This window comes from Musca autumnalis, unplaced genomic scaffold (genome assembly GCF_047663935.1).
Source record: "Musca autumnalis isolate F117 unplaced genomic scaffold, ASM4766393v1 scaffold_3, whole genome shotgun sequence".
Taxonomy (NCBI): Eukaryota; Metazoa; Arthropoda; class Insecta; order Diptera; family Muscidae; genus Musca; species Musca autumnalis.
In genome coordinates, this window is record NW_027411866.1 from 112,257,623 (window position 1) to 112,284,577 (window position 26,955).

General features: G+C 34.5%; 1 protein-coding gene across 35 annotated transcripts in view; it reads right to left on the bottom strand.

The window, feature by feature from the left end:
* Positions 1 to 26,955, bottom strand: part of SK (small conductance calcium-activated potassium channel) — an 877,735-nt gene that overhangs the window by 490,421 nt on the left and 360,359 nt on the right. For 26 of the 35 annotated variants that reach the window (XM_073973813.1, XM_073973803.1, XM_073973796.1 and 23 more), the window contains 2 exons: positions 24,936 to 25,982; positions 21,024 to 21,125 (listed from right to left, as the gene is read on the bottom strand). In XM_073973813.1, the coding sequence (XP_073829914.1) occupies positions 21,024 to 21,125; positions 24,936 to 25,982 (1,149 nt within the window). The remainder of the gene's footprint in view (positions 1 to 21,023; positions 21,126 to 24,935; positions 25,983 to 26,955) is intronic. The other 9 variants (XM_073973810.1, XM_073973808.1, XM_073973827.1 and 6 more) reach the window with 1 other exon arrangement.

Genomic DNA, 26,955 nt, shown 5'->3' on the forward strand with positions numbered 1-26,955 from the left:
GTCGCAGGTGTGGCACACATATTTGTCAAGGACTCATCCAGAGACCGTCGTGTGATAGAATAGTGATGGTGGCGCATGACTTATCAAAAGCCTTTGATACTGTCAGGCACTTCACACGGTCTGAGGACTATGAGCTGACAACTCTCCGGCTAAGCTTGAAACATTGGATAGTCAATAATATGTGTGGATACCAGCCGTATGTGGAATTCAGGAACAAGAAATCCAAACCCCGTAAAGTAAAACAGGGAGTTCTCCAAGGTGGGGAACTCCCTGTATTCCTCCCCCTCCAGACGGCTTCGACATCGTAATGTATGCGGGTTATTGCATGATCGTGGTCCTCAAGTCCCTAGCCGGCAGCACTTTTGGTGCAGACATAGAAACCTTGTTGTCCACATATAACGCGATAGACCGGTCTGTGGTAAGCTATGCGGCTCCAGTTTGGTCTCCGAGATTATGTGATACGAATTTGGGAAAGATTCAAACCTGTCAGAATACCGCGCGGGGAACAGCAACAAGGTGCCTCCTCATGTCTTCAGTGGGCCATCTACATGAGAAGGCAAAGATTCTTCCAGTACAGTGAGTGCCATTCCAATCATCATCTTGTTGCTAGACCCGACAACCAGGCACATCACGAACGATTTCCAAGCTCTAGAGGCAAACGTCCAATTATACAGGAGAGAACCTCTAGATCAACAGGCATATCAAGCACGTTTAAATAGCATTCACACGGACGCAGTTGCTGAGGCCATAAGCAAATATAGTGCGGATAAAATCCTTGGAGTGCATCCCCCATCTATCGCAGCTGAGGAGCGTCAGCTGCCACGACAAACCAACTCGACTACGCTCGGAATATTGCAGACGCTTAAATTCTTATAGGGCAAAGATCGATCGCACGGGGCAAAACATCTGCCAGGATACGGCATGGGCCCGCACGACACAATGCACCTATTCAACTGCCCTGCCAAACCTACTCATCTGACTCCAGTGGTTCTGTGGCTACATCCCATCGAAATAGCCACTTTCCTGAAACTGGAGATAGACCCAGAGCCAGATTGAGCAGAATAACAAACATACAACACTGATAAAAGAACAATCACAGCTGTTGAATATTACTGAAATCATTTACCTGACTTAATGAAATGCTAATGAGCTTTGGGAACAGTGCGACATTTAGCCGAAATTGTGGAAATTCTAATCCTGGTAGACATAGTCGTCTTTAGTGGAAAATTTCAGATGCAGGCACCCACATCGACCTATGTTTGAAAAAGTCCCCCTTGAAAAAGATATATTCCAGCGATCAATGGAAGGTACGTATTAATCTAAATAGATACCCAGAAAGAATGAGTTTGGAAGAATTTTTTTAAATGTTGAGGGTTATCTTGCACACTATCCATTTTAATATATATAGGCAGGGTTTCTTGCACCATTTGGCCCATTATCTCAGGAACTATGGACTTAGTCCGGAAGCAAATTGTACAGTTGTAATAGGGACCGCGAAAACAACCTTCTGCAAAAAATTTTAAATAGATCCGAGAGAAGAGAGAGAAGCCTTCACCTTAAACTGTACCATGCAAGAGTTATCTTGCGGATTTTCCATTTTAGATGATGCCGTCCGGGTTTCTTGGAGCTTTTAGTCCATTATATCAGGCTTCCGATTGAAAAAATGTCCCGTTGTACTATAAGTAATTTGCCCAGTTTTTGAGCAAAAAGTCGATTTTGCAACTTTTAATAATAATAATTTTTTAGTTGGTATTGATGTCAAAATTTATTAATATGAATGATATTTTTCAAAATAGCGCGATTATCGTGGTTTATATTGTCGTCAAAGTGAGAATTTCGAAGAAAAACTTAAAAATTATGTATTATAAGACATATTTCAAGGTATTTAAAACCTCGCGATTGCGAGAGAAATTTATTTAATATATAATACAGCTTAAACATTTTGGGTAGCGACCAAAAAACACAAAATGTCAGAAATAAATATTTTAATTTTCTTAAACTCACTTCATATAGACTTATATTAAATTGGCCGTGATTTTGCCACCTAGAACACATTTCTGAAAGTCTTCTGCATTGGCATTACTAGGTTTCAAAACCCGATTTTGCCCGTTTTTTTATATTTATTAGATTTTATGAGGTTACTTCTCAATAAAATGTCTTAAAATTGTGTAAGTTTGGTTTGAGGAAATAAATAATACATCTTTGTGTTTATTTCAGCTTTAGTCCATATTTTGTTGTAATTCAATTGTTTGAATAACAACAAAATATTTTAAAGTGGATATGAAATTGATTAGTTGCGGGCGAAGGGTAGGGAATACTATAGTTTCAGTTGTAGGGCCATACAGCAAATTTCTCATTTTATTTAATTTGCTAGATGGCTTTATTGACCTGTTTATCGATACAGAGTCGGCGAAAAAGGGAACTGATGAAGTTGTTTGGTGACAACTGAAACTATAGTATTCCCTACCCTCCGCCCGCAACTAATCAATTTCATATCCACTGTAAAACATTTTGTTGTTATTCAAATACTTGAATACAACAAAATATGGACTAAAGCTGAAATAAACACAAAGATGTAAAATTCTGCAGTCCAACAATAAAAAACGCCAACAACAATAATAGGCATCAGCACGGCCTTGTTGATCAATGCGTAATGCAAAAACAACAACTTTCTCGTTGTTCTACCCCCGCTTATTGAAGCAACACTCCTATGTTCGTATTCTTTGCAAAGCAAAGACGACATAAAAACAGTGGTGGATATGAAATTCTTTAGTTCGACTCAAATTGTAGGGTAATCAGTTTTAGGGCCATATAGCAAATTTCTCATTTTGTTTAATTTGCTGGATGGGCTTATTGACCTGTTTATCGATACAGAGTCGGCGGAAAAGGGAACTGATGAAGTTGTTTGGTGACAACTGAAACTATAGTATTCCCTACCCTCCGCCCGCAACTAATCAATTTCATAAAAAACGCCAACAACATTAATCTTATATATTTAGAAAAAAATATATAAATAAAACCACAAAATTCATCTCTATTGGATCGATGGAATGGGTTCAAATGCTGAAAAAAAGATCGGATCTTTCACGACTTCTTTTGCATGGGCTCAAAAGCTGATGAAAGGATCGGATCTTTCACAACTTCTTTTGCATTGGTTCAAATGTTAATGAAAAGATCGGATCTTTCACGACTTCGTTTGAACCAATTCAAAAGATGCCAAGAAATCACGTATCGCATGGAACCCCTTCCTTCAAATTTTGCTGGGCTACTTTTCTAGAAATCAATTTTTTCAATATTACATCATATTACAACAGATAGTTTTTTCCGTCGTAGATTGTAGTATGTCTTTCACCGAAATATTTGAAGTTGATTTTACAACTAATGCCCCTAATTAGCTGGCCAGGCAAATATGGACCATTGCACGATGGGGCCAATAGCAGGTTTTCGAGGCAAAAAGTCAATTTTTGAAGTGAACAATTTGAAAAAAATAATAACGGATTTCGATTGCCAACACTCTGAATCACTAAAAATAAAAAAATAAATCAATCTGGTAACATCACATAGCGACATACTGATCTGGCAATGGTGACATATTTTCTTATGCATCATTTTCCGACATTCATTATAAATAAGTAGTGAAAGCATTTTAGGCGCCAAAAAGAACATTTTTATATTTTTTAAACATGGAAAGCTCTTCAATAGGTATGTAAAAAAAGATAGTGTTAACAAATAATAAAAATGTTATGTGTGGTAAATGTATTTTTGTGTTAAGATGTTATGTCTTTTTTGGAGTATTTTACTTTGTTATCCATGTGTTCTGTGGAGTATAACTTTTGAGATCTAGGTAGATCTAGGACATTATATATATGTGGTGAAAGGTATTAATGTGTACTATCATTTTGTGAAAAAACTAGCTGCGCCCATCTGCGCCTTTTCATAAAAATCTGATTTCAGATGTCGTAATACTTAAATATATGGACATTTTTATGTTTTGGTTTGCGAATAATCGGAAACCCATTAATGTTATCAATTGGATTTCGGAAAAATTTAATAGACGTATATAATAATAATATATATATAATAATATATAATTTCAAAGATATCGCAGACAAACTTTGGCTTTTGTGGCGGAATCTTAGCCGATTTTTACTAAATTTGGAACCTTTTTTATTAACTTATAACAAACCACAGACAAAACCATGAAATTTGAACATATGTATATAGGGGAGCTATTTCTATATCTGAACCGATTTCAATATAACTTGACGAACTTATTTGTAGTCCGAATTCCGTAACATTTTCCAAATTTTTTTCTAATTTGATGGAATTTGCATGCTTGGTCAATCATATGCCTGAAATCGGGCGAACATATATATGGGAGCTATATCCAATTCTGAATCGATTTCAATATGATTTGCCAAAAATGTTTCTAGACCAAAATCCATCACACATTTCAAATTTCTTCAAGATTGGACATACATAGCAGGATTGGTGCTCCAAATACCTAAAATCGGGCGAAAATATATATGGGAGCAATATCAAAATTTTCAATATATCAAAAAGATTTCAATATAACTTGGCACACTTATTTGTAGTCCTAATTCCGTGGTATTTTCCAAATCGCATAAAAATTGGGCAGAATTTGCGTGTTTGGTCCATCAATTGCTTGAAATCGGGCGAACATATATACGGCAGCTACCCAGCAAAATTTGAAGGAAGAGGTTCTTTGCGATGACGTGATTTCATGTCATCTTTTGTATTGGTTCAAAGGAAGTCGTGAAAGATCCGATCTTTTCATTAGGATTTGAACCAATGCAAAGGAAGTCGTGAAAGATCCGATCTTTTCATCAGCATTTGTACCCATTCCATCGATCCAATAGAGATGATGTTTGTGTTTTTATTTTCACACCTGTTTATTTTCATTGTTCCAGTACTGCAAAAATCTACTAATTTTTACTATTTTTTCCGATAACATAAAGGAAAAATTGTTATCGTAGTAAAAATTAGTAGATTCTTGCAGGTTCTGGAACAGACCAAAGTTGTTAGAGCTGTCGTCGTGATGTTGTCTTACATTTCCTGCATATCAGACAACTAAAACTTCTAAACAATTGGTATTGTATGAAGCTCGAAATGTCTGCAATAAAAATGAAGTCCCAATCATCGAGCTAAAAATAGAATCGGACTGCACACATTGCTATTTTAAAAGTTCCCTTGTCTGTTCTATATCTGACATAGAACGAAATCAATCAAATCTCGCTTCTTGGAATTTGAAACAAGTCCGAAACGAAAAGGAACAAGAATCTTAAAATAAAGAAGAAACGACTTTTGGAGAGAAACAATTAAAAATAAATTAATTAAGCATAAATGGTATTTTCCAGAAAAAGTCTATCCCGTTCGTTACATTTTGTTCTTAGAGATCCCTAAAGCAAGCCGGGTTGTAGATCCCTACATATTTCCGTCACTAAACAAAAGAGTATAAATTACCAAAATGTTGTTATAAAATAACAAAATTATAAAATAAAAGTAATTTACGAAATAAAAGTACTTAAAGGAGTGCATTTGGAGTCCATGTTGAAATCTGAACTGGTGATGGGAAGATAATTGAAAAAAAACCTTTTGTAAGATGAAACAATATCAGTTGCGGAGAACGGAGGAAGTAATCTTTTGCGTTGCAGCGGTGGTGATTACATTGCAATTTTGGATGTAAACTTTTGAAAAACTAAACTGATAAATTAATTGTAGCTATTTCATGAATTCGTTTGAATTAATAAAGAGTTTTGTTTTTCATAAAAACCATATTTCAATACAGCATTTCCATTTTCCAAACAAGACATGAAAATTTCATGCCAAGGGGTTGGTGAAAATGACATGCCAAAGCATTGGTTAAAATGACATGCCAAAGCATTGGTTAAAATGACATGTCAAAGCATGGTTGAAAATGACGTGTCAAAGCATTGGTGAAAATGACATGTCAAATCATTGGTGGAAATGACATGCCAAAGCATTGGTTAAAATGGCATGCTTAGGATCCAGAAAAGAACGTCATCTTTTGGGGTCCACGCTCATATAAAATTCATCGATGAAGATGCTAAAAAGATGACATGCTAGATCACTTGCACCCATGATTGAATGTCATCTTTGGCATCGAACATTTTGCTGGGTATATGTATATATGAACCGATATGAACCAAATTTGGCATATTAGTTTCTAAGCCCATTATAAACATCTGCACAAAATTTGGAAGGTCTAGCTTGCCCCAGTGATTTGTTGCCTCGAAAACCTGTCATTGGCCCCATCGTGCATTGTTAGAAAAGTGAATTGTACTTCCTCCACATCTGGGGAGTCTCAGTATATTTTAACATCTCTGGATAGTGATTATACCAACATCATATATACAAAATTTATTTCATAAAACTCTTCACATTTTTAAATGAAATCGAGTAATCTATTAAACTGAATTTATTGTCCCAACTTATCTGGCCACCACTGTATACCAAAGTTATGTAGAAAGAGTATATGCGAATTATATACAATCAAATCAAAAATTTCCGTAACAGGTTTTCTCGGCTTACAATAGCATGTAGGGAAAGACGGTGTTTCTTGGATTTTCAACTTAAAACGGACATAACTTATTTTTTCCCCAACGGATCGGGTAACAAATGGTTAAGTTATAGTGATTTAAGTGTGACAAAAAAGCATTAAAAACACGAAAATGGGTTTCCTCGTGCTCTAGGCTGCGTAGAAGACACCATACTGCATCGTTATTTACATTTAGCAAGAAGGAAATTTAGTTAGTTTTACAAAATGGGGAAAACCAATTAAATCGGTTGAAAAATAGATAAGTTAGGCCATCTTTAGTGTTTTAACTTTTTGGGTTTTCCTTTATAAAATACTAGCTGACCCGGTCCGCGTTGCTGGCCCGTTGTTTGGGTTCTCCGTGTAAACTTTAGTTATCTATCCAGTATTGATACACCCATAATTAGGCATCCCTCTAGAAACTTCATAATATAAATCAATGTTTTGACATAAATTCCATGTAATGGTATCCCCCAAATTTAAGATTGGTACCTTGTGCGTAATTAATAAGTAGTCAAATTCAAATTCCAATCATACGCACTAAGGTACCATCTTATGAAATACGACCGAAAAGAGAAGATTCGTGTATCGGCGTTTTGAAAGTTTACGTCGGGAAGTAATATAAATAGGCTGGGCAAGTTCTGCCCATTTCTACAGGTTTTGAAAAATTCGACATCAGATTCCTTGGCATCCTTGGATTTTAGGTATAAAGTGTCTTTGGCAATATTACTGACAACTATGCGGGGTATCTTTTTATGAAAAAATTAACCTTTATGCTAGTCACTACACGTGTCTTTTTGTCCCCTTTTTTCAAAAACATTTAAAAACTCATTTAAAATGTGATCGTATCAGATCAAAATATTCTACACAACTATTAAATTAATTTAACTCTAAATCGTACCTTAACGCCAGTAATCGGCCAAAAGTAAAATCATGTTTCAGGGTTAATGTTGTACTTTATCTGAGTTTATTAAGTTTTGTCCCACAAAACTTCTTTCTAGATAGAAGACTTCAAAGACAAAAATATTCTCTATCAAATTTCAATATAAGTCGCTAAAGAAATGAAAAATGTATTTACAATATATATCAAGAAAATATATACACCAAGTTTGCCAACAAAACACCCAAATATTTCTTGAATAAATTTGTTTTGTTCTTTTTTCGAGTTGATGCATTAAAGTAACATGAAATTTAGTTTTAGACGAAAGGTGTTTAAAGAAGAAATATTCTACATAAAATTTCAGTGTAAGTCCCAGAACAAAATAGATACCTAAGTAAAATACTTAGTTAAGAAAATGGCATTACAAAATTAGATATTATGGGTAGAAATTATTAGTTAAATTTTTAGACTATTAATTAAAATTTATTCCATACTGAGTCAAAATCTCCCAAAATACTTCACATTTTGGGGATTGTGTCAAAAGAAGAAATGTTCCAAATGAAATTTCACTATGAGTTTTTGAATAAAAGATTTGTTGCTATAATATTTAACATCTCCAGAAGCTTTCGCTTTTTATATATGATTTAGGACCATATTCTACCGTTTTTATTCACATGTTCGTTATATGCGGTCACAAAATATATTTTATTGACGTTTTTCATAATAAATTCTTTCAGAAGATTATGTGTGATCGATCCAAACTGTTTTTGGAATATCTATGGTGAATATATATAGGGAAAATATCGATAAACCAGATCGGACTTTGTAAACTTACGTATTTTAGTACTATAAACTAAAATAACGTCATCAGGATAAGTCATAGGTTTCTGATATTGCATGTGAAAATGAAATATATATCTGACATACGAATCCTAACATCCATGATTTTGTCATGGTCCTAAATACTATAATGATGACAGCTACTCCTGCTCTGATAAAATTGACTGAATTAACCCTTGAAACCAAAAAGACACGTTGTAGTGTATTTTTGGATTTGCAATTGCAATGCTTCAACAGAACAACTTAATTGTTGGAACAAAAAAAGACATTCCTGTTCCAATAAAAGCGAAACATATTTCGAGAAAAAGTTTTTTCAAAATACTTTGGCAAACTGTGAAACTTAATTTCCGTTACAAAAAGTACAACATTTTTAATAGGGTTTGATTGACTTATAATTTTGTCCGCCACTCATACGTCCATACGTCCGGTGTGTGGTAAAAACCAAAAATGTTTTGTCTTTGAGGTGAAAAGCTTTATAAATACTATATAATATACAAAAGCTTACAAAACTGTCCAAAATATTTTGAAGACAATTGTTGTTCGCTGGTCATTTGCGGTTATTTTCATTCATCCGTTTAGCTTTGTTGTTATACACACAGCACAAACACAACACATACATACTCATAAATCCATGGAAATCATTCAAATGTTCATACAAGCTTGCATAAATTAAGTGGAAAAGCTTTTTTGTCGTCTGTTGCTTTTGTGTGGATTGAATAATGTTATTTATCCATATTATACTGAATTTGGGTTTTTGCTTTTTTGTTCTTTGTTGCTGTTTTATTTAGCTGTTGTATAGCGTCATCTACCGACGAGTAGCTAAACTAAATAATTAAGAAATAAAACTAGCAACTATTTTAAAAGCTTTTTTTCTTCTCGTAATCCAAAATCCAATGGGCAAAAACAATTCAAATATGTACAACCAAATAACAAACAAACAAGAGCACAGTCAAAGAAGCTACATATGAAAATGCCAGCGTTGGACTGGTTTTGAAATTTTTTACAATTTATTGAATTACACAACGTTTTTAACAACAATTGTGCTTGTTCCAAAATATTACGTTTGATTAAAAGCTCATCTCTTTCCTCAGATAAAAGAACTTTTATAATGAAAATATAAATATTTTTCAAAAATTAAAAGTTTGTCTGAGTGAAAAAGAAAATTAAAGCAAAAAACAAGTAAAAACTCGTTAAATTCGGCCGGGCCGATTAATTAGTTTCAGTACGTTTTAACATGACTCACACTAGTTTTCTTTCACAATTTTAGATGGAAAAATTTCTCGACCATGGACACCCCAAATGCCTAAATTATCTAATCTAATCTAAAAAATGTGTTCAGCCAGGTGAAAGGTAAAACCTACAGGGCTATATAAAAGTGTCGACATATCTTTACAATTTTTGGTGGAAAAATTTTATAACTGCAATGAACCTCAAAAGTCAAATAATGGGTAGTTCCGTCAAACAATGCAGCTAAGACCATCAAAATACAGAAACTCGGGAGGTACCGTTATATGGTAGCTATACCAAGACATGGACTAATGTTGACGATTTTTAGTGAAGAAGTTTCGTGACCACTGAAAATTCAAATGTGAAATTACAGCTTGTTCGATTTTTGGTGGAGATGTTTCGTGACCAAAGAGAACATCAAATGTCAAATTACAGCTAGTTTTGATAACAAAAAAAGTTATCTAAAATCCTCAAAATACCGAAAATCGAGAGGTACCGTCATATAGGGGCTATACCAAAATATTTACCTATATTGACGATTTTTGGTGGAGAAGTTTCGTGAACACTGAGAACCTAAAATGCCAAATTCCAGCTAGTTCTGTTACAAATTTTAGCTAAAATCTTCAAAATTCCGAAAATCAGGAAGTATCGTTATATGGGGCCTATACCAAAACATGGACCTATGCCCATCATTTTTTGAATATAAGTTTGATGATCACTGGTAACCCTAAATGTCAAATTAAATGTGACTAAAACGTCAAAATACCTGAAATCGGGCGGTATCGTTATATGGAGGCTATACCAAAACGTGGACCGATATAGCCCATCATAGCCTGCAAACAAAGGACACATCTTTTCGAAATTTCAGCGTACTTTCTCCATTTTTGTGGATGCTAGAGTGATTACCACACACGGACGGACGCACATTCATAGGTCGACTCAGAATTTTAGCCTGATCAATAATATATATACTTTATATGGTCGCAAATGATTATTTCAATGCGTTACAAACGGAAAAACAAACTTAATATTCCCTCCATACTATGGTGGAGGGTATAAAAAGACCATGTGAGTCCCTACACCTCTTCCTCACCACAATTTTTTGTAGGATTACTTGTTTAGCCACAAATGTTCTCTTCGATTGGACAATAAATGTGGTCTAAAGAGCAATTTCGTGAAAAATCACCTTTGACCCCATACACGTGTTAACGTACTCCGATTGTGCTCAAACTTTGGTCATAAAAAATCCTACATCGATTTCTTCCCTTAGAGTTACAACCAGTCTACTGAACACACTACACATTTGTAGTCGGACAGACCGGCTCTGTTTCACCGTGCTCATAACTTAGTAATTAGTGAAGTAAGTAGTTTTACGTTGTTACATTAGTTTGTTATGGGTTATATAATGACTAGACATCGGATTTTTGCATGTTTTTTATTTCTCATCCGATTGGACTCAAATTTTGGATCTAGGCGTTTTAAGGGTAAATTTTTCGATATTTGGGGTCATATCAAAAATATGCAAAAAATATGGAAAATATATGCAAAAAATATGCAAAATATGCAAAAAATGTGCATAATATGCAAAATATGCAGAATATGCAAAAAATATGCAAAATATGCAAACAGTTTTTGTGCAAAAAATATGCAAAATATGCAAAAAATATGGAGAATATGCAAAAAATATGCAAAATATGCAAACAGTTTTTGTGCGAAAATCGTCATAAAAGTCGTAAAATTTACAATTAAAGATGGAAAATATCATCAAAAAAACGTTAAAGTGTCCTAAATTAAGACTGTTAGCCATTTAACGTCAATTTTTTAGCAGATTATTATGTTATTGATACTTCTTACGACGGTGTGGTGAAGGGTATATGGTATTGTAATACTATTTTTTATTGTTAAACTATGCAAAAATATAAAATTTGATAAAATATCAATCATTTTATCTAAATTCAATGTTTTCTTTGTCTTAATTTGTAGCTTTAGGCTGGTTTTAACTCAAAGGGAAGAAATCGATGTCGTGCTACTGGAGCCTCGAAGTTATGAAAATCTCGTTTCTCTCGGCGACCCATATCTGTGGAACGGTTATAGCTATTTGCCCGTGTTATGCATTAAATTAAAGGCCATACTGTTTATTTTATATTCAAAAACAAAATGCGTAAGTATTACTGAATTCGAGATAGAAAGCCAGTGTCCCGATTAACGTGACTACGTACGCCTTAGGGCGAAAATGGAGCCTATCTTGGTATAGCCGACTACTTTGAGAACGCATTGTTTTAGTTGTTCGTCCTTTGTAATTAATTGGTTGTAATCTGTGGTGAGCTCGACTATTACCAGGTATTCCCACAACAGTGCAGAAAGAACGGGTTGCTGTTCTGGTATCATCTGGTATGGGGGTAAAGAACAACTCCTGGGTGTTCCTGAAACTGACAGTAGCTCAGGGGAGAAACAAGACTTAGCAGTGTACGAATGCCTAGAATAATGGGGTATTACCAGCTTGAGGAGATGTTAAGTCGAGAGCTTCTGTACCTTCGTACAGGCTTATAAGATATATTGTTGAAAAGGATTTTTGACTGCAAGTTTGGCAGCACATCCGGATATCAACCAAACATATTCACGCGATTTCTATAAGAATAGTCTGCGATTGACAAATCCAATTTCGATGTAGGCGAGAATGTTTTAAAACTACTTCCCAGCTGACTTCACAAGAACAAGATGTCGTAGAAGCACTTTGTGTTTTCATCTTTCGAGCCTGGTCTAACCCGCACAGAACGTTTTTTATTTTGTTTATTTATTTTGCATCAAACGACAACAACTGAGTGTTATAAATGAGAGTGTGGGTTTTTGTTTTTACAAACGTGTAATAAACAGGATAATGTTTACAGTGATATAATATAGGATGGATTATGGAAACATAATCAATAGGTTGAAAAGGATTAGAGACAATAGATTGATTTTAATACAACAAATAGTGAAAACGAAATTCAGAAATATTTTTTAGGTTCAAAAAAGACCTAAACCGCATTGAAGATTTATTGAAATACGAAACAAATATCAGATAAAAGAAATAACAAAATGTTAAATCATCTGTGGTATCTTAGTCCTGAACTTGTTGGCCTGATCTGATAGTTCAAACCACCGTAAAGAGCCAAACGCGACAAAAATCTTAACAAAGCAAGCAGGAGAAGATGGAAAAAACCAAACTAATAGCACGGGTACACTAGAGTTTTTTGCCGGGTTAACCTACATCGAGAGGATTTATTTGACGTTTGCGCTATGGAATTGACATTTGAAATCCTAACTCACTGTGTTAATCCGGCCTAGTGTAACCGGGGTATAACAAAAGAACAACTGCCGAAATTTCCAAAAAAAAGTCTACCAGACGTAATTTCAGGGTATACTTACTAGTTGTTCAAGAGATTAAGCATTAACTCCGAATTTCTTGAAAAAGATCCTGCAACTTGACCGCAGAACATCAATTACCAGGAAGGGTAAACGATGTTAAACAACTTGAAAGTTGTGAACGACATAGCAGAGCGAGTTCATCACCAAGTAGTCACCTTTACCCAGATGTCTCCAAAATCACATTATGTCAGTCCCTTAAATAAATTTAAATATGAACAAAACTTAAAAGACATTTGTTTTCATTCCCAAAAATTGATAATATGGGAAGAAATAAAAAATAATTTAAAAAATTATGTTACAATGTTTTATTTATAAAAGCACTTAAAACTAAACATAATTTTAAATGATGTATTCTCTCAAATAAAACGCTTGCCGTTTAATATTGCCACAATTTTTAATTCAAATGCAAGCGTTTTATTTGAGAGATTTAATCATTAAAAATTATTTTCTAGTTTTAAGTGCATTTGTAAATAAAACACTGTAACTTATTTTTTAAACTATTTTTTTATTTTTGACCACTGGGAACCTCATAACAAAATTATAGCCAATTTAGGCCGAAAATGTAGATAAAAACTTTAAAATACCTGAAATCGTGTTGTACCGTTATATATGGGCTATACCAAAACCTTGACCTGAGTCCAACATTTTTAGTTAGGAAGTTTCTGTACCATTGGGAACCCCAAATGCCAAGTTATAGCCTATTCGGCCTAAAAATTTAAACAGAATCCTTAAAATAATTTAAATCGGGTGGTACCGCTATATGGGGGCTCTAAGAAAAAATGGACCCATATTGGTTTTGGTTTCATATTCATGTATTGTCATCCAAATCTGAAAAGTGTGCAAAGTTTTAGTTAGATTGGTCAACTACAACTGAACTAAACAGACACCTAAGCAAGTTAAATTAAACACAGTAAAAAGGGTTTTTTCACAATAGACTCCATTTTCACCCTAAGGCGTTTTAGGGACAGTGGCTTTATTATCTTCAGTTCTACTTCAGTACTACTTACGTATTTTGTTGTTCGGCAAGAAATATTAAGAATAGTGCGGCATTTAATTTAATGCATAACACGGGCAAATAGGTTTGACCGTTTCATAGATATAGGTAGTTGAAGTCGCCAAATAGCCAAAAAATCGACATTTTCATAACTACGAGGCCCCAGTGGCATGTGTTAACATATTCCAATTGTGCTCAAACTTTAACAATCTTAAAATCTAACCAAACTAAACACTTTAGGTGAGTGCCGCATAAAAAAATCCGACATCGATGTTTTCCCTTTGAGTTCAAACCAGACTAATGCAACAAATTAAGACAAAGAAAATGTTGAATTTTAAATAAAATATGTGACAATTTAACAAATTTTATATTTTTAATAGGTTAATAATAAAAAAATGGTATTACAATATACATATAACCATATTTTTATATCCACACTGTGGTAAGGGGTATCAATAGCATAATAATCTGCTAAAAAAGCGACATTAAACGGCCAACAATTTTAATTTAGGACACTTTGATGATTTTTCCTAACTTTAATTGTCAATTTTACGACTTTTATGACGATTTTCGGCCAAAAACTGTTTGCATATTTTTTGCATATTCTGCATATTTTTTTGGATATTTTGCATATTTTTGCATATTTTGCATATTTTTTGCATATTTTGCATATTTTTTGCATATTTTGTGCATATGCAAAATAAATACAAAATATGACCCTGCCATTGAATTTAGATTTCTTTAAAACGAATTTTGGTCCAATCAGAATCTTCGTATCTTTATTATTAAAAAATATGCAAATATGCAAAATCCGATGTCTAATAATGACTAACGGATTCGAATTTTTGCTAGGCTTTTGGTGGGGCTTCTGTTACACTTCCGATTATGAATTACCAACTGAATGTCATTATATGTGAAGGGTACGTACCATGATTTAAATAAAAAGTCCAAAGTGCAAAAAACGCGGGAGAAACTGCGATTTTTTGGTGAATATATTGAGTAGGAAAATATTTATTTAACGCCATAAAAAGATGTACTCCTCGTATTTTTATTTTTGTGGTAGTGGTCTTTGGTCGATTTTACTATTAATTGTCATCATTTAAAAGTGAACAGGTCGACAAAGAGCTTGTGCAAAATTACCAACATTTATCCAAAAATGTTTGTCTTTGTAATTATTTAATAAAAAAGTATGATATTTTAAATTAAGGTAAGTTGAATAATCATCGCAAAAACTCGTCCCGTTCCGAAATCTATCTACGGACTGCCCATATAAATATGATTATCGTTTAAAAGTTTATTTTAATCTTATAGAGTTTTTTATATGTTAATGTTTTATATTATTCTTCTATGGTGTAACCATAATTTTTTGATTAATCAGTTAGTTCAGAGTTTAGTTATTGCAAACGATAAATTCAAATATACGTCTATGTTTAATGGAAACTAGAACAAACTTTGTGTTAAATGTTTATGTAAAACAACAAATTAACTATATTTGTCGTTGTGATAAACTTAGTTTACTATGCATAAATATGAGCCGACAAAATTCATATTATTTACATATATAGATTAATATTTTAATTTAACTAAAACCCTTATATTAAATATATCATTGAAAATTGTTGTTAAGTAGAAAAAATATTATAATAAATTATCATAAAAGGGTAAAAAAACAAATTAATATCACCATGCAACCTCAAAGTGGAAATATGACCATATACAGCAAGCGTCAATATAAACTTTACACCTAACATTCATTTTTAAATTGCATTATAATAATGATATATGAATATTATACATATAAAATAAACGCAATTGTTTTAAATTTTTTAAAGTAAATCAAAATATAGAAAAAGAATCAATCGCCTTTCAAAAGTGTTATTAGAAAATAAATGAAAAATTAATAAACGAAGAAATATAGCACAAATTTTGGCACGTCACAATAAAGTTCATACTTTGGAGAAACGTAATATGCTGTTTATATTATAGGGTTTTGCAGGATTAAACTTCTTTATGAGGATTTATTTGACGTATAGGCTATGGAAATGACATTTAAAACCCAGTGGGTTTGTTAAATCCGGTCATATATAAACGTACTATAAGACATATTTATTTTCATAAGCTTGCCATACCTAATATTGTTTTGATTTGTCGACCTTCTTGATCACCTTAAAGAGTCTAAACAATAAATCAAAACCTAAAGTGTTTTTATAAAATTCGTGATCTGTCCTAAAATATGCGCTTATTTCACTTTCTGACCATTTTTTTCTGTTCCGAATGGAAATACTTGGGAGTGAGATAGAACAAAATAATAATACCCTCAGCATTTGTGCTAACGAGTGTATATACACTTTCATACGGGCAAAATGTGCCTTATCGAAATAATGATTTTAGACCCCAAGTATGTTTGGACGAAATGTGTTTCAGACAGTTTGGAGTCATGTCCGTCAGTGTGTCTGCCTGGCTGGCTGGTGCGCACTATAACTCTTAAACGGATCAACCGATTTAGTCCAAAATTTGGCGTTCGTAATATTTTGTCCAAACTTAGTTTAACTTCGAAGTTGGGTTATATCGGTCCATTGCTTTCGGTACCTCCCCCACAAAAGTTCGGAAAATTTGTGCGCACGATAACTCTTGAAGGGAGTAACGGATTTAGCCGGTCCGTCTATCTGGCTGGCTGGAGCGCACGATAACTCTCGAACGGATCAACGGAATCGGTCCAAAATTTGGCTTTTGTAATATTTGATCCAAACTTAGTTTAAGTTCGAAGATGGGTTATATGGTTCCGTCACAAAAGTTCAAAATTGTTCGCTAAAATTGTGCACACGATAACTCTCGAAGGGAGTAACCGAATTGGTTATAACTTTGGACATCGTAATATTTCTACGAGACATAGATCAAGTTCAAATATGGACTACATCGGTCCACTCCTTCGGGTACCTCCCACACTATCTTTCGGAATAGTGCAGTTTAAGACCTCCTCTTGAATCCTTTTGGTTTTTGTTGTAGCAACATGTATTCGCTGACCCCATTACGATGGTGTAAGTTTTTTCAGGTGCAATTCCATACTTCTTGAGAAAATGGCCTTAAAGCTGTAAAAACTCAATACGTACCATGTGTTGTGGATGGAACGCGCGGTAACCCTCGAACGGATAAACCGAATCGATCCAAAATTTAACAATCGTAATATTTTGCCCAAAGCTAAATCAAGTTCTAAGATGGAGCTTATCGGTCAACTGCTTTGGGTACATATTCCACAATAGTTTAAAACTATTTCGATAAAATGGTGCGCACGATAACTCTCGAAGGCAGAAACCGATTTGGTACATACATTTGACATCGTATTATTTCTACGAGACATAGATCAGGTTAGAATATAGACTATATGTAAATGTCAACTCCTTAGTTTACGTTCAAAAGTTGGTCCAATCGATCCATTCCTTAGGGTACCATCCACACAAATTACACTGTGACACAAAATGGAACTCAAAGTCTGGGGGGTGGAAAATTTCTTTTGGAGATGAAAGCCCTTGATGGGTATACTAAGAACCCAAAAGAACATTTTCGCCATAGTTCAAGTTTCTGAGATATCGCGCGATGAAATTTTTGATTTTTTTTCCTATAATACTTGGTAAAATAGCTCCATATCTCTGTTTCGCGTTGTTGCAGCTTCATTTTGAGGTGACATGTCTCCAGTTAAATCGATTTGCGAATCTTTTTGTAGAATATTTCATTTTTCTAACCCAATGTCTTTCACGTCCTTTTCGTCCTTTATTTCTTGAACCGTAGTGAAAGTTCCACAGGATGAGATTTTCAGCATCCAAATATTCTACAAAAATGTTGCTCAGGAGATTGTAGGTACGGTTCTCTTTGACAACTTATCGATTTTGTCCCTTTTCCATTGTCGTTTTTGACATTTAATCAGCTTTTACCCCCCCCAAAATGCTGCTGCACAGTGTTATAAACTTTTTTGTTTAAGTGCGGTTAAGGGTCTGTGCGAGGATCCTACGCAAATTTTTACCGAAGGTTCTCTCGCAAAATGTTAGATGCCATTCAATCTGGTGATCTGGCATGTCATCTGTTTAACATCTTCATCGATGAATTTTATATGAGCGTGGACCCTAAAAGATGCTATTCATTTTTGGATCTAAAGCATGTCATTTACACCAATGCTTTGACATGTCATTTTCACCAATGCTTTGGTATGTCATTTTCACCAATGCTTTGGCATGTCATTTCCACCAACCCTTTGCAATGACATTAACATTACGACGAGAGTTTGAACAACGTTGATTGTGATTTCGAGTTTCCGACAACATCAAGCCTATTGTAAATTATTAATCTTATACATTTAGAAAAATGTGTATAAATAAAAACACAAAATTCATCTCTAATGGATCGACGGAATGGGTTCAAATGCTGATGAAAAAATCGGATCTTTCACGACTTCCTTTGAATGGATTCAAATGCTGATGAAAATATCGGATCCTTCACGACTTCCTTTTCATTGGTTCAAATGCTAATGAAAAGATCGGATCTTTCACGACTTGGTTTGAACCAATGCAAAAGATGCCATGAAATCCCGTCATCGCATGGAACCCCTTCCTTCAAATTTTGCTGGGTATATCTTTATTCCTGGAAGACAGGTTCCACCCCCATAATATTCATTTAGAAGATGAACTCTTGACCTTTCCATTGATTCCATTTATGCTGATGTACGTCATCGGATAGCATAGTTACAGCCACGTGTATACAGGGATCCCACAGTTTTAATTGTGTAACCACAAGCACGCTAGAGTTCGCAGTTATATTTAATACTGGCAAAATTTTTGGTCAGGGACGATGCAAATAATTTTGGATAATGATTGGATTGTGGTTAGCTAGTGAAATTAACATTTGTGGAAGAAATTTCCATATTTTAAATTCTCGGACACATATTCCGGCAAATTACGAAAACCAAACTTGAAAACCAACTCTTGACCTCTCCCTTAATGCAAATTACGTCAATGTAGAGATAAGATAATGAAACTACTGTTTAACATACAAGTAGGTTCCTTCAGTTGTTGTTGTTGTAGCAACATGAAACATACGTAGAAGCGTAGGTTTGTTGCTGGGGTGACCAATGAACGCAAACAAACGAAACGATTCCCGTACCAATCACACAAACTCACAAACTTTTCAGGTTTTCTGAATCGTTTCGTCCTCAAAACCACACAAAACCACAAAATTTTCAATGCAAAAAGATGAAAACCGTGCGATTGCTGAAATGCACTTCGGCTATGCTTGCCGAGTTGTTTTATTCACCACCGAAACAAAAATAATTTTTGGCAAACATTTACTGTGCGAAATGATGAGACACACACACATTTGATTGCTTAACAAGCCTGTGAGCTAACAGCAATCGGCACACAACAACAATTTGGGCAAACGCTGTTGTTAGTGCATGGTTTTTCAATTAGTGAGTGGAGAGAGAACCTCTCTTTGCTTGGTCGCGAGTAAAGGGCTGCGGAATGTTGTTTTTCAACCACCAAACGAATCATTCATTCATTGAATCGTTCATGTGTTTTAAACTTTTTCGTTTTCTATATGTTGTTGTGGAATTGAGATCTTTTCGCTATTCGTTTTGTAAACAAAACAAAACTAAACAGCGAGTTCGGTGAACGTGGGTTATGTTTCGTTTTGTATTGTTCATATGGAAAATACGAAACGAAAACATTGTAAATGTTTCATAAAGTATTTTTACGTACGCTGGGGGTGACAGCCGCTGGCCGAAACACTATAGTTTCGGGTCAATCCGGTACGAAATAACCCGCTGCCTTGGGATTGGAGTTCCTTCAGTTTATTCGTTTGTTTATAATGGCTCAATAAGTTTGGAAATCATAATAGAGAAGTTTCCAGTTTTTTTAAATGATACTAATTACAATGATGTACAGGGCCTGGAAATATTGGTAGTTTTTTTATTGTGTATTTTGATATTTTTTAATGAAAATTTTAATTTTTTTAAGGAAAATTAATTTTTAATTTATTTTTTAATTTTAAGGAAAAGTCTTAGGTTTCCAGTAATGACGGTGTATGTATGTTTGTGCTATATCTCTGGTATGTTATCGTGTATATCAACTTATGTATGTATGTCATGACTGCTTAAATATATCGCAATCATATAAAAGAAATTCCTTGAAAAACTAATACCCAGAGGTAGTTGTGTAGGATATCACATGGTCGGCCCCGTCCGACTAAAGGCCTCTCCTACTTGTTTAGTCATCTAAACTAAACATCATCTTAAAAGGCATCATTTTTCTGCATTTTCATTATCGATGTTATAATGCTATTTAAAATTTAATGGTAGGTTTAAAGTTTATTTTGAAGCTCACTAAATGTTTGTGTGTTTAATACTTAAATTAGTATTTTTATACTGTTTTGGTCATCATTAGCTAAAGCAAGTTTTATCAATCAAAAGAGTATCAAATGTAATTAGGATAAACGGTAAAATAATTTGCAACGGCGTGAAAAAACTAGTAAGTCTTGTGCAGAATTTAATAAATTCTCAATTCTCAACAAATCGAACTTGAAATAACATAAATTTCCGGTAAATAAATCATATTTCTTAATTCTAAATAGACGCTGTATTCCAATCTGAAATCTAAAAAGATGATGTGTTAAGAAATGGTAAAAGGTTATGGCATCCAATTAAATTTTTGTTTTCTCAAACTGAATGACAGCCAGTCCATTCTAACGAAACATCAAAAATCTTCACATATTTCGAATTCGAATACACGATTATATATGTATAAGAAATATTTAATTACGTATTTCTTTACATTCGCTGTACAGTATTGTTGTGAGATTTTTTTTTTAATTTTAAATCCAAAAAGCATAGGTAAATACAAAGCATTTTGTTTTGTTTTTAATTTGTGATATGCATATCTAAGAGGAGTGAAGGAGGAGCGCCAGAAAAAAAAACAGTGCTTGCATCTAACAACGTTCTTCAAAATATGGGGAATATTAATTAATCATCGGGGTTTGGTGTTTCACTATTTGGACTAAGGGGGAGTTGGTTAACTTAACGGGGTGTTTAGTTTTGTTACTCAAAATTTAAATACCATTTTCGAGCATTGCAGTGATTCATGTGTGGCCTCAGTAAAAGCTCTTCTAAGACGCAATTTTCGGCTTTCGGACAATGTACGAGGCATTAGAAGGACACCCTAAAGGAAAATATGTTTTAAGTTAAGTTAAATGTGTTGTTAAATGTTCGTTAAAATGTTAAGAAAGTTAAACTTAATGTTGTATGTAGTAAGTAAAATTAGAAAAGTTAGCAATGTTGGTAGTAAATTTGTGTGTATTGCAAGCCATTTAACATGGGACGAGAGGATCCAATTGTGTAGTAAATAATAATATAAAACTTTTTCTTTTGCTTGTTTGTTTAATAGGAGGACATTTACATGGTAATTGCCATGGTATTTACAATGTTTTTTTTTTGTTTTTATGTTTAACTTTGTGCTATTGGGGGTATTCAGGTAATTTGTTAAAATTTTGGGGACAGTATTTAAAGAGTTGAAGCTAAATTAATAATGTTGTACAGTAATTTATAAAACATTGACATGAATCGAAATGAAATAACATTTAATAAATATTTTTTATAGATTTTCATATAAAAATGTACCAATTTCAGATGTAATTGAAGAGTAGGAGAAGCTAAAAATGCGTTTTACTCACTATTAACCTTGACAGGCTTTTGTCATGTAATGTAAAGTGTCCGCCTTCTAATTTCCTAGAATCCAGTTTACGATATATTTATATTTCTGAGGATGCGAGTACCTTTCCTATGCTCTATTATTTCAAAACGATATATTTGCAAACACTACGAATGTAACGATTTGAAAATTAATTTGCGAGATAGTGGTTGTTGTGTCTCCGATCTTACGTACTTATTTGGGACCTAAGAATCCGACCACGCATACTTTTTAAATATTTTACATCTACCGAAGGGATTTTCATGAAATCAAAACAATGTTGAAAATAGAAAATATATTTAGATGAATTTCGGAGGGGATGGGGTACCTCCGTTGCACCCTACTTATACCCTACACCACAATGTGGAATGGATGTTATAAGTTTTTTTTTCCAAAAATTCATGTAACACCGCGAAATATACGCCGTAGACCCCACATGTGATATACGAAAATGTATATCTCGAGGTGGTAAAGCGATTTTGAGACGTGTGTCCGTCTGTCTGTCCGTCCATTAACAATTTTAATCAAACTGCACGTCGCACAGTGGTTCAGAATCGGGGTTTCCTGGTGAAAACTGTGCATCTTTTGAACAGATAGGGATATTTTCATTTGTTCGACAGATAACATAATCAGTTTTTTCAATGCATTAGAAACATTCGGATTCGGTCTAGTAGTTTCAGAGGAATTCAAGGTCGAAATTTAAAAATTTAGTTTTTTTATATTTTGCATCAAAATATGAGTGTTTTTGAGTTTTTCATTTGTTCTAACTATTTAAACAAGGTCAAACATCATTGTGGGAAAAATTATTCAAACAAATTTGTTAGTCCACATTTTAAATTCCACAAATTACGAACACGAAACTTGAAAACTCACTCTTGATCTCTCCTTTTACGCAAATTATATCAATAAAAAATTATGCAAAAATATCAATTAATTATGTGCATACCATTGCCACAACTACCTTGCATGCCAGGCAACATCACATTTTCAGCGGTGGCAAAATACCTCTCAGTAATGTTGGCGACATTTCCCGAGTATTTCAGCCATGTACAACTTATCTACAAGTGGTGTCTTAAGACACGCGGTTCGGACTGGGCGATAAACAGTAGGTCTCATATCATAGAAAACACCTAAAACAGCTATGGTATAGCTGAAAGAGAAAGAAGTCAACTTGTGTTCAGGTTCGAAAGAAAATACTTTAACAAGACGGCTCCGAGATTTTAACTCCATAAATACTGTTAGACCCATGACAGGCAAGATTCGACTATACCCCGAAAGGTCCAGGAGAGACTTATTTCATATCGACGAGTGCACAAAAAGCATCAAAAAAATTTTATTTAAACGCCTAACCCCAAAATTTTTCCATTTGATCCAAAAACCTTATATTTGAAATTTTATGTTAACGTTAACCCTTGCCACCAGAGGGACCTTGGTTTCCATAATAATTTGTATGGGGCCAAATGTGAATTTTCATCAAAATTCTCTAAAATCCGCATTCATAGACCTATCGATAAACATTTTTTACCAGTCCTACAAAAAAAATGTGACAGTAAGATCTCTCTGGTAGCACGGGCTAACGTTAACCGATCGCTATAAAATGTCATACATAAAGTTTTTGGATCAAATGTAAAAATTTAATTTTTTAGTCGTTGTTTTTGTGCCGCCCTAGTGCACACCGATTCATATTAGCTCAATAATATGGGACTACTGATCTCCCTTCAAAGTGTCACAATATACTCGTATATATTTTGGTACCAAAAACCACCCTACTTGCATACACCCTGCTGCATACAAGTCGGCCATGTAGTTGGAATGAAGAATATCTTAGGTCCCACTTTCAAAAATATGGTAGTCAGCCTTCGGATGACTGGTTTGGACCATTCATTGGGCAGACATATGTAGTCCATATACGTTTTTATACAACAGCAAAAGTGTGGGAACATAGTATGTATACTGGACGTGTAAGAGTTGCAGACATAACATACATATATCAGAAGTCTACTCCGCTCAACTTTCCCACTTTTTTGAAAAACTGGCTTGGGTTCCAATACCTATCCTCTTTTCAGTGAACTACCCAATACTATTCCAAATAGAAGTAATTTAAAAATAAAAAAATAATTAAAAAATTAAGTTACATTGTTTTATTTATAAACGCACTAAAAACTTGAAAATAATTTTTCCCTTAGCCTCAATAAGTATATTCTTCTTCATGATGGGATCTCTCAAATAAAACGCTTGCCGTTTATTATCATTTAATTTTGTCATCATTTTTAATTAAAATGCAAGCGTTTTATATGAGAGATCCCATCATGAAGAAGAATATATTTATTGAGGCTAAGAGAAAAATTATTTTCTAGTTTTCAGTGCATTTATGAATAAACACTCCATCTTAATTTTTTTAATTATCTTGAATTTTTAGTAAATAGGTTTTACAATTCCGAACAACCTCTTCCAAACTTCGGAATAATTACTCCACTACTCCACCGAACCTCCGAACAACCTCCTGCGAATATCCCCCTCTTAACTTCCTTTTTCCACCTTCAACGGAACTCCAAATCCAAATTAGAGCCAATTAGGCCGAAAATCTAAATAAAAACTTCAAAATACCTGAAATCGGGTGGTACCGCTATATTGAGGCTAAACCAAAACTTGAACCATAGAATATTTTCACAATTTTTGGGAGGAAGTTTCTGTACCACAGGGAACCCCAAATGCCAAATTACTGGCATCGCAGTAAATATGAAGATAAGATCCTCAAAATACGTGAAATCGGAAAAAAATAATCCATATTAGTGGTATTGGTTTCAAATTCATGTATTGTCATCCAAATCTAAAAAGTGTGCAAAGTTTTAGTTCGATTGGTCAACTGCTACTCTGTGGAAAATGAGTTACTAGATTTGAACTAAACAGACACCAAAGCAAGTTAAATAAAGCACTGTAAAAAACCCGAATAACTGGCTCCCAATAAGGATTTGAAATAAATACTTTATAGCTATAGACTTAACTCTTCAAATTACATCTGAAATTTGGTTTTTAAAACAAAAATCAAATAAAAATGCCGTATTTATGGTGTGCTGGGAAAAAGATAAAAAATATTGCTGAAGGACACATTTTCATTCACGCATTATAGAAAATAAATTTCGGGATATTTATCACATTACCAGGGTAGAACATATTGTACATTCACTTTTTCTTGGGTAGGGGGACTTTAGATTGGTTGGAGAATTGAAAAAAAGAGTTGAAACAAAAGTATGGCAGAAAAAATAGTTTTCAACGACTCACCTGTTTGAAGGGTCTCATGCCACCATTAATTCTCAACGAATCTGCAGCAATACCTGCTATACCATCAGTTTCAGTTGAACGCAGCTGTTTGAGCGAAACATTAGGCACGGTATGAGAATGACCACACGTGCTATGAGCTCCACAACAAACTCCGCTTGTGCTCGATTCTGGCTGTGAACTTTGACGAATGATACGTGAACCATTTGTCGGCGAGGATGTAACCAAGACGGGCGGTACATTATGAGGCAGGGCATTATTGGAACCGCCATAGACGACTAGGGAACCACCCAGATTTCCTTGTTGAAAGGCACTTTTAACACTATCACGTGAAGTTGAACGATCCATGTGACCACCTGTGGTCGATATGGGTGTGGTTGAGGCACGTCGGCTGCAGTTTCTGCAGGCACGACAACGATTTTGGGCACTCGGAGACAATGGATTTGATAAAGAAAGATTCTGATATGAGGATGTTCCCAAGTTAGTGGTGCTCGCATTGTTATCCGGATACGAGTTGTTTAAATTCGTTATTGATATGGTCGGTTGTTGTTGCAGCTTATTGGGCTGGTGCTGTTGTTGTTGCTGCTGCTGCTGATGTTGTTGTGTTTGTATGGAGGTTGTGGGGGCTGATGAAGACAACTGCTGTTGATGCTGTTGTTGTTGTTGATGATTCTGATTGTAATCTTGGTCCTCTTGATATACTTCAATATCAGGCACTGTTGCTGTCCGCAGGCCCTGTTCAACATCTTCATCTGCTATGCGGCAACTACTACTGCCATCCCGATCACTATCGTCCGAACCCAAACGGGTTTGCTGTGATAACTGGGGACTTGTTAGATATGTGGAAGTTCGATCTTGCCGTATCAGTGTGGGCTTTTGTGACGCTGTGGAAGTCATGTTATTCGTTGTTGGTCCATTAGCTGAATTCATTTTGAGTTGTCTTAATACCGAAGACTTGCATTTGGGTGTTTGCGAGACTAAGAGCGAATCTGTTTCTTCTGAGCTGACATAACCGGAATTTGTGGCATCGGTTAATTTTTGCATTGACATCTGTAGGAGAGAAGAAAGGAAGAAAAAACGGGTGATTAACAGCAAGTTTAAAGGAAAATGTGATTCATAAAATATCAAAATTCTACTAAGTTAATTAAAAATAAGAGATTTTTGCTGCCCGAAAACAACTGTTTTAACACCATCTACCATAATATGGAGGGCATAATTCATATAGCCCGCATATTTTGAAGATTTTAGCATGATTATCACACCAAAAAGGTTGAAATTTAGTATTTTGTCTTCGTGAGGGGTATACAAATTTCGAACTAAAATTTGTATATATAGTTCCATGCCTTCGTACAGCCCCCATAGAACAGAACTACCCGATTTTCGGTACTTTTGAAGATGTTAGCCCATTACACACCGAAATGGTTGAAAATTGGTATTTATTCTTCTTTAGGGGTAAAAAACTTTCCGCATGAAATTTGTCAATATAGGTCCATGCCTTCATATAGCCCCCATAGAACGGAACCACCCGATTTTCGGTATTTTGAAGGTTGTGATCCACCGAAATGGCTGAAATTTGTTGCTTAGACTTCGCTGGGGGTATACAATTTTCCACCTGAAATTTGTCGATATGTATCCACGTACGGTACCTCCATAGAACGGTACCTCCCGATTTTTGGTATTTTGAAGGTATTGTGTTCAATATCGCACTGAAATAGCTGAAATTTGGCGTTTATTTATTATTCGTTGGGGGTATACAGCTTTCCATGTGAAATTCGTCGGTATACGTCCACGCCTTCACATGTCCCCCGTACAGCGGTACCTCACGCTTTTCGGTATTTTGAAGGTTGTGGCCTCAATATCCTTTATATATCCCTCTTCGAACGAGTTTTCCAATTTTGTAAATGTTGGTCCATGTTTTGGAAATAACTACTATGGCGCCTAATATGAGCCCTTTTAGAGGAAGAGAAGAAAGAGGAAGAACTTAGTACTTTTATAAACGAAAGTAAACCAAGTGTTCCTATTC